At 31.4% G+C, this 9,600-nt stretch overlaps 1 protein-coding gene across 1 annotated transcript in view; it reads right to left on the bottom strand.

Annotated features, from left to right (window-relative positions):
• The window catches only part of LOC111061265 (integrin alpha-PS2), a gene marked incomplete in the record, with an annotated part of 223,220 nt that extends 215,142 nt beyond the window's left edge, over positions 1-8,078 (bottom strand). Inside the window, 2 exon segments of the mRNA XM_039441193.1 lie at positions 4,413-4,670; positions 7,891-8,078. Of these exon segments, the coding sequence (XP_039297127.1) occupies positions 4,413-4,609 (197 nt within the window).
• Between the last annotated feature and the right edge of the window lie 1,522 nt (positions 8,079-9,600).

The following is a 9,600-nucleotide window of genomic DNA, read 5'->3' as shown; positions in this document are numbered from 1 at the left end:
TGTTCACAGACTACTAGTAGAGTAAAAATCAGACTATAGAATAATTCATCATAAACCAGCTGACAAGTGATTACAAGGATGTGTGGAGAAGCCAGTCTATTGCTGTATTTCCATAATGTCTATAGTTTCAATCAGGTACTTGTGGATGAGAATACTCCGTGAGGTCTACTTTTCACAGAACTATTATTATTATTATACAGAACTACTAGTAGAGTAAAAATCAGACTATAGAATTATTCATCATAAACCAGCTGACAAGTGATTACACAGATGTGTGGATAAGCCAGTCTATTGCTGTATTTACATAAGGTCTATAGTTTCAATCAGGTACTTGTGGATGAGAATACTGCGTGAGGTCTACTGTTCACAGAACTACTAGTATAAAAGGAAAAAGAAGTCTCCTTCATACGCCAATATTAGAGTAAAAATCAGACTATAGAATTATCATCATAAATCAGCTGACAAGTGATTACACAGATGTGTGGAGAAGCCAGTCTATTGCTGTATTTCCATAAGGTCTACAGTTTCAATCAAAGACATTGATGAGGTATGCATCTTTAAGCTGGGTTTACACCAAAGTTATTAACAAAATGTCAATAACTTAATCCTTATAGATTCTATTAGATTGAAAGCAAGTTGACAAACACACATGTTCATCATGTGTATGATAAGTTATGTTCAATTTAATATAATCTATAAGGATTGAGTTATTAACATTTTGTTAATAAATTTGATCTAATCGCAGGTTCAAGTTCTTTAGTTTCAATAATTTGTTTTGCAGTCATGGTATTATTATGCGTGTCCATCAGTATCAATATTTTCACATTCGAAAAATCTAATTTAATAGGTGATTAAAAATAATCAAATGAACTAAATAATGATGAAGAAATTATAATATTTTTGATTGAAAAAAATTAATTTTCATTAGATAGAAAGATTATCACGGAACTGGATGAATATTATATAAATTCTGTAATAGAAATATATTCTATTCATTGTTTAAATTAACATAAATATTAATAAATTATGGAATACAAATTCAAACGTGAACTGATTTTGTTAACATTTAAAACAGTTGACATTGATTGATTGATTGATTGAGTACTTTATTTATGTAGATTACAATATATACTGTCTTATACACTTATATACAATAGCTTACAATACAGCAAAATTATAGATGAATTTACATGATATAGACTAAGAAAATAATTAGTGAACTGTATATGATTGAAAAAGCAATTTGTAATATATAACTATAGATAATATTGTATGCATTCAATAAATGGCGGAGCTTTGGACATATCAATGTCCATTCTTCGGAAAGAATATTATAAAAATATAAAAAGACATCAGATACTTGTGGATGACAATACTGCGTGAGGTCTACTGTTCACAGAACTACTAGTAGACAAGGATAGCAATACCATTGCTAATCAAACACTGCCATTATAACGTGGACCTCACTATAGTTTAAAATGAAATAGATTAGGTTCTTAAATTTATCATTTCAACGTACAATCAACTATTAAAGTTTTTCTCGAATTTGACTCAGTTATTGAAGCATTACAAACTTAATTTCACACCTGATTTTCCATAACTAATAGGATGATTTCAGTGCTATCTTTTTATAATACAAATAAATAATATAGTTCAGTACAGAGAGAGTCAGCTCAACATTGTCAGCACTATTTGTAGGGGAAGCCCCAAAGTTTTCAATGATGAATACTGACGGTTTATCGTGAACCCGAAAATAGAACTGAACAGAGAAAAACGTTTTTACTGATGTGAGATTCAATTCATTCAGTCAGCGTTGGTTAAATGGAGCGTGTTAATGGTATTAAATTGGGGAACCTGACAGATTGAAGTGAGTTATTGCCGGAGTATAAAGTACCATAGAAAAGGTCAAGACTGAAATTTCATGGCGTATGTTACACATGAAAGGCATTCATATGTGTTACCATAATCCATGGTTGATTAGGGCGTGATGGGTGAGAGGAGAGAGAAGAAGAGGGAGGAGAAGAAGAAGAAGAAGAGGGAGAAGAAGAAGAAAAATAAGAACAAGAACAAGAAAAAGATATGGATGAAAAGGAGAACGGGAAGGAGAAGAAGAAGAAGAAGAAGAAGAAGAAGAAGAAGAAGAAGAAGAAGAAGAAGAAGAAGAAGAATAAAAGAAGAAGAAGAGAAGAAGAAGAAAAGAAGAAGAAGAAGGAGAAGGAGGAGAAGGAGGAGAAGACAGGAGAAGGGGGAGAAGGTGGAGAAGAAGAAGGAGAAGAAGAAGGAGAAGGAGGAGAAGGAGGAGAAGAAGGAGAAGGAGGAGAAGGAGGAGAAGGAGGAGAAGGAGGAGAAAAAGTAGAAGGAGGAGAAGGAGGAGAAGAAGTAGAAGAAGAAGAAGAAGAAGAAGAAGGAAAAGAAGAAGAAGAAGAAGAAGAAGAAGAAGAAGAAGAAGAAGAAGAAGAAGAAGTAGAAGAAGAAGAATAAGAAGAACAAGAAAAATAGGAAAAGTATGAGGAGGAAAAGGAGAAGAAGAAGAAGGAGAAAAAGGAGAAGGAGGAGGAGAAGGAGGAGAAGAAGGAGAAGGAGGAGAGGAGAAGAAGAAGAAGAGAAGAAGAAGAAGAAGAACAAGGAAAGAAGAAGAAGAAGGAGAAGAAGAAGAAGGAGGAGGAGTGGGAGGAGAAGGACGAGAAGGAGGAGAAGGAGGAGAAGATAGAAGAAGGGGGAGAAGGTGGAGAAGGAGGAGGAGGAGGAGGAGAAGGAGGAGAAGGAGAAGAAGACAAGAAAAGGAGGAGAAGGTGGAGAAGAAGGAGAAAAAGGAGAAGGAGGAGAAGGAGGGGAAGGAGGAGAAGGAGGAGAAGGAGGAGAAGAAGTAGAAGAAGAAGAAGAAGAAGAAGAAGAAGAAGAAGATGAAGAAGAAGAAGAAGAAGAAGAAGAACAAGGAAAGAAGAAGAAGAAGAAGAAGAAGAAGAGAAGAAGAAGAAAAGAAGAAGAAGAGAAGAAGAAGAAGAAGAAGAAGAAGAAAAGAAGAAGAAGAAGAAGAAGAAGAACAAAACAAGAACAAGAACAAGAACAAGAACAAGAACAAGAACAAGAACAAGAACAAGAACAAGAACAAGAACAAGAACAAGAAGAAGAACAAGGAAAAGAAGAAGAAGAATAAGAAGAAGAAGAAGAAGAAGTAGAAGAAGAAGAATAAGAAGAACAAGAAGAATAGGAAAAGTATGAGGAGGAAAAGGAGAAGGGGAAGGAGTAGGAGATGACAGGAGAAGAAGAAGGTGAAGGAGAAAAAGACAGGAAAAGGAGGAAAAGGTGGAGAAGAAGAAGGAGGAGGAGTGTGAGGAGAAGGACGAGAAGGAGGAGAAGGAGGAGAAGACAGGAGAAGGGGGAGAAGGTGGAGAAGGAGGAGGAGGAGGAGGAGGAGAAGGAGGAGAAGGAGATGACAGGAGAAGAAGAAGGTGAAGGAGAAGAAGACAGGAAAAGGAGGAAAAGGTGGAGAAGAAGAAGGAGGAGGAGTGGGAGGAGAAGGACGAGAAGGAGGAGAAGGAAGAGAAGACAGGAGAAGGGGGAGTTGGTGGAGAAGGAGGAGGAGGAGAAGGAGGAGAAGGAGAAGAAGACAAGAAAAGGAGGAGAAGGTGGAGAAGAAGGAGAAAAAGGAGAAGGAGGAGAAGGAGGGGAAGGAGGAGAAGGAGGAGAATCAGGATGAGGAGGAGATAGTGAGAGAGTGGGTGTGTGAGACTCAGAAAAAGAAGAAGAAGAAGTAGAATAAGTAAAAATCGAAGAAGAAGAAGAAGAAGAAGAAGAAGAAGAAGAAAAAGAATTGATTGATTGATTGATTGAGTACTTTATTTATGTAGATTACAATATATACTGGCTTATACACTTATATACAATAGCTTACAATACAGCAAAATTATAGATGAATTTACATAATATAGACTAAGAAAATAATTATTGAACTGTATATGATATGAAAAAGCAATTTGTAATATAATAACTATAGATAATAAATATATTGTAATGCATCTACATAAATTGGCGGAGCTTTGGACATATCAATGTCCATTCTTCGGAAAGAATATTCAATATATCCTTCCCACTAACTCTCTATTCTTCAAGAATGAGTGAGAGAAGAAGGAGGTGGTGGAGGAGGAGGAGGAGGAGGTGGATGATGAGGAGGATGAGGAGGAGGAGGAGGAGAAGGAGGAGAAGGAGGATGAGGTGGAGGAGGAGGAGGAGGAGGAGGAGAAGGAGGAGGAGAAGGAGGAGAAAAAGAATAAAAAGAAAGAAGAAAAGGAGGAAAAGGAAAGGAAGACGGGAGCAAAAAAATAGACAGAAGAAGTAGAAAAAAAAGAAGAAGAAGTATTTATTCCTAATAATATTTCTAAAATAAATGAATAAATAATTGTATAACTCACCAGCTATAACCCCTTTCCTTATGTACTGCAACACTGAATCCGAACATAGAGCCTGGTTCGCCCCTATGCCTTATATAATTCAGAGTATCCACATTAAAGCAATAACCACTTTCTAATAGAATCGACAAAATTAACACAAAAGTTAGTAAAAAGTGACCGACCATTTTGTAGACACTAAATTGTTTTTGCACTTCCATTTTTTTAACTTTATTTAATAATTATTTTGAAACTAACATTTGGTTTGCATTGTTCACTTCACTAGAAAAGAGACTGAAAATTGGTTAAAATTAAAAAAAAAAATTCAAATTTAGAATAGTATAGAAACACAAAGAATATGGTTTTCATGTTTATTTTGAACTAGCCTAAAATTTATTCCATTTTTTTTAACTTTATTTTATTATTATTTAGAAACTAACATTTCGGTTGTATTGCTCACTTCACTAGAAAAGAGACGGAAAATTGGTTAGAATTTGAATAATTGTTAAAATTTAGAATAGTTTAGAAACACAAAGAATATAGTTTTCATGTTTATTTTGAACTAAAATTTATTCGATTTTTTTTAACTTTATTTAATTATTATTTAGAAACTATCATTTGGGTTGTATTGTTCACTTCACTAGAAAAGAGACGGAAAATTGGTTAAAATTAGAAAAAAAATTCAAATTTAGAATAGTATAGAAACACAAAGAATATGGTTTTCATGTTTATTTTGGACAAAAATTTATTCCATTTTTTTTAACCAAAAAAAAAAAATGGAAATCCATTTTTTTCAACTTTATTTTATTATTATTTAGAAACTATCATTTTGGTTGTATTGTTCACTTCACTAGAAAAGAGACGGAAAATTGGTTGAAATTTGAATAATTGTACAAATTAAGAATAGTTTAGAAACACAAAGAATATAGTTTTCATGTTTATTTTGGTCAAAAATTCATTCCATTTTTTCAACAAAAAAAATGGAAATCCATTTTTTTCAACTTTATTTTATTATTATTTGAAACTATCATTTGGGTTGTATTGTTCACTTCACTAGAAAAGAGACGGAAAATTGGTTAGAATTTGAATAATTGTTAAAATGTAGAATAGAATAGAAACACAAAAAATATAGATTTCATGTTTATTTTGGACTAAAATTTTATAAAAAATGCACACGTGAAATTTCAACCTTATCTTGGACTTTATCACCTATCAATTTGGAAACCTTATTATTTAATCTACCAATAATTCACGAATGACGCATCATCATTAAAAGATAGTATCAATGATTATCGTTCAGTATTCAATATGAGTCATGAAGTACACAGAGGTCTTCAATCTTCAATCCCATGAGTTGTGGAGAATTAAAAATAATAATAGAATCCTTGAAAAATAAAAAATTCTGCGACTGTTTTAATATTTCAAATTATTTGGTTAAAAAATCAGCAGAAAACATCTTGGAGCCACTAACTTTCATTTTTAATAGTTCTATGACCCTACATGGTTCTAGTTACATAAGTGTCATTATAATAAATTTTATTTATGAAATTATAATTATAATTAAATAATTTAGAAGCCCAAGGACTTCTTATTACATTAGTGTCATTTGCATTGTAAATATATAGATAAAATTCAAACAAATCTATACTATAATAAAGGAAAGAACTGGCTTATACTTGTAGGGGATAGGAAATTCACGAATGACGCATCATCACGTCTCAACTACTCAACTCATTAACTCCACATTTTGCATATACATTCTCAATTTACCGACGATTTTGCATTGTAAATAAATAAATAAAATTCAAACAAATCTATACTATAATAAAGGAAAGAACTGGCTTATACACGTAGGAGATAGGAAATTCACGAATGACGCATCATCACGTCTCAACTACTCAGCTCATTAACTTCACATTTTGCATATATAGATTCTCAATTAACCGAGGATGGTTATGGGCCTATTTTCAATTATTCAAGATTCCACTCGGTCTTGCTTTCAGTTTGTCAAGTTTTGCGAAGCACGGGCTTCCTGCCAGTTCCAAATAAGAATAGAAGAAAAAAAGAATTATAATGGAGTCATAATCAGCTTCATTTTTCTAATTTATTTGATTTGGATGTTTTAATAAATCTGTTTCAATGATTTTTTATATTCTTGGATTTGGTTTAGTTTCTAATTTCTAAGTTGATTTATTCTTAAATCTCTGAATAGATTTGTTTCACATTTTTCAATATTCTTATCTGTTTCAATGATTTTTTTATATTCTTGGATTTGGTTTAGTTTCTAATTTCTGAGTTGCTTTATTTTTAAATCTCTGAGTAGATCTGTTTCACATTTTCCAATATTCTTATCTTATTTTTGGATAGATTTTTCTATGAGGTTTTCAATTCAAATTTGTTTTCTACTGATGATCACTTTGTTACAAACTTCTGCTTTTGTTTCTAATGTTTGATTTACAATTAAAGTTTCCAATAGATATTTGTTTCTTATTCTTTATATATATGTTAAAAATTTCTGCTTTTATTTCTAATGTTTGATTCCCAATTGAAGTTTCCAATAGATATTTGTTTCTTATTCTTTAAATATTTGTTAAAAATTTCTTACAAACGTTTTCAAAAGTTTGAATTGATTTTTTACAGAAACTTTTGTTGAAAATTTCTCTTGAATCTTTTATAGTCTTGTTCAAATTTTGAATAAGAGGAGGTAGATTACGATGTTACAAAAATATTTGGATAAACAACTTGAAATATGATTCAGAATGTTCAAGTAAATGTTTCAAAATTTCCAAATAGGAAAGGGAAATTGAGATCTTTCGAAGGATATGTTAATGGAGAACGTGTCATTTTGAAAGAAATTTTGTGTTCAAATTTGTTTTTCAACGTGTAATTTTGTGTTCAAATGTTAACATTGAAACTTGCAGTTCTGACTGCTTTAAAAACAACATTTATTATCTTCTAGGAAACGTAATCAATTGTTTTACTTTCAAATTTTAGCAAAGACCATCAAGATATTACAAATTCCCTAACTCCCAGATTTTATCATAATTTTCAATTCTATTTGTCAATTACCAATATTTGATCAAAATAATTATGTGGATACTTAAAATTTTTTTCTGTGTAGTTGAGAAGTTGATATTGTGGTAATTATTCATATTGAATGAAAAAGACTAAGAAATTGACAAAAAACTACTGATTTATTGATAATTAGAAAAATTCTAATTATCAATAAATAGTCTTTCTTAGTCTTTTTCATTCAAAGGATACTTTAAAGGAAAATTTTACTGTTCTCATGAAGATTTGAAGTTTTTCTACTATTTTTATGTTTCAATACTTGTTATTATTTGCTCAAATTATCATATTTCAATTATTTTTAAATTCGACAATAAAACAAAGAAAAACAATATTCATTCTACAAAACCAAATTCACGTCTCTCAACTATAGAAATTGAACAAAATTTAGATTTACACCCCTATAATACACTAAATAAAATTTATACACCACCTACTACGATTAAATCATGATGAGAAAAGCAAGACACAATTTTTTCCAAACACAATTAACACCACAAAAACACGAATTTTTCGAAAAAGTTGTTTACACCACAAAAAATTGTTCTCGTTTTTCGAAATTTGTAAAAAATCGCGAAATTTCGGAAATAGTCGAGCAGAGAGATGTTTACTGCTTAGAAGACGGGGATTGACTGACAAGAACTGATAGTGTGTTTAACAGAGAGGAAGCTCTCGAAGATACAAAGTCTGAAATGCAGAGGATCATACTGTGATACGCGTTGCAAAGTTTAGTTGCAAAGTTTGGGAATGGGGACTTATTGACCGAACGAAGTGAGGTCTAAGATTCAAGTCGACGGTTTAGCATTTCTCTTAATGTTCAAATGTTTATATGTTGCGTATTTACGGCGAAACGCGGTAATAGATTTTCATGAAATTTGACAGGTATGTTCCTTTTTTAATTGCGCGTCGACGTATATACAAGGTTTTTGAAAATTTTGCATTTCAAGGATAATATAAAAGGAAATGGAGCCTTCTTCATACGCCAATATTAGAGTAAAAATTTAGACTATAGAATTATTCATCATAAATCAGCTGAAAAGTGATTACACAGATGTGTGGAGAAGCCTGTCAATTACTGTATTTGTATAAGGTTATTCTATTATAGTTATATATTAATAGTTAAACTATTTCTATAGTTTCAATCAAAGACATTAAAGAGGTATCCATCTCTAAGCTGGGTTTACACCAAAGTTATTAACAAAATGGTTATAACTTAATCCTTATAGATTCAATTAGATTGAACGGAAGTTGACAAACACATATGTTCATCATGTGTATGATAAGTTATGTTCAATCTAATATAATCTATAAGGATTGAGTTATTAACATTTTGTTAATAAATTTGGTCTAATCGCAGCTTTAAGGTCTTTGGTTTCAATATTTTGTTTTGCAGTCATGGTATTATTAAGCGTGTCCATCAGTATCAATATTCTCACATTCGAAAAAACTAATTTAATAGGTGATTAAAAATAATCAAATGAACCAAATAATGCTGAAGAAATTATAATATTTTTTATTGAAAAAAATTAATTTTCATTAGATGGAAAGATTATCACGGAACTGGATGGATATTATATAAATTCTGGAATAGAAATATATTCTATTCATTGTTTAAATTAACATAAGTATTAATAAATTATTGAATACAAATTCAAACGTGAACTGATTTTGTTAACATTTAAAACAGTTGACATCAGGTAATGGTGGATGAGAATACTGCGTGAGGTCTACTGTTCACAGAACTACTAGTGATAATATGTTATCCTCCCGACTAGTCTCAACAAAGCTGCAAACTCAAAATTTTTATTAAAACATACCCTCCAAATTCCTTTGACAATTGGTCTATTGTTGCAGAAATGGAGATTTCACACTCAACACTGAAACTGTTGCTACAGGTGCTGGGAAATTCGTAAAAGCGTAAAATTATACATCAAATTGAAGAGAATTCAATTGTCTATCCTATACTCTTGAAGGAGCAACTTCTGTTTAGATGTCTGGATGTTTAGATGTTTAGATGTTTAGATGCTCAGATGTTTAGATGTTTAGATGTTTAAATGTTTAAATGTTTAGATGTTTGGATGTTTAGATGTTTAGATGTTTATATGTTTGTATTTCACCGGATCTCGAAAACGGCTCCAACGAT

The sequence above is a fragment of the Nilaparvata lugens genome, chromosome 14 (genome assembly GCF_014356525.2).
Source record: "Nilaparvata lugens isolate BPH chromosome 14, ASM1435652v1, whole genome shotgun sequence".
NCBI lineage: Eukaryota > Metazoa > Arthropoda > Insecta > Hemiptera > Delphacidae > Nilaparvata > Nilaparvata lugens.
The sequence above is the reverse complement of the archived record's forward strand: the minus strand, read 5'-3'. Positions and strand labels throughout refer to the sequence as shown.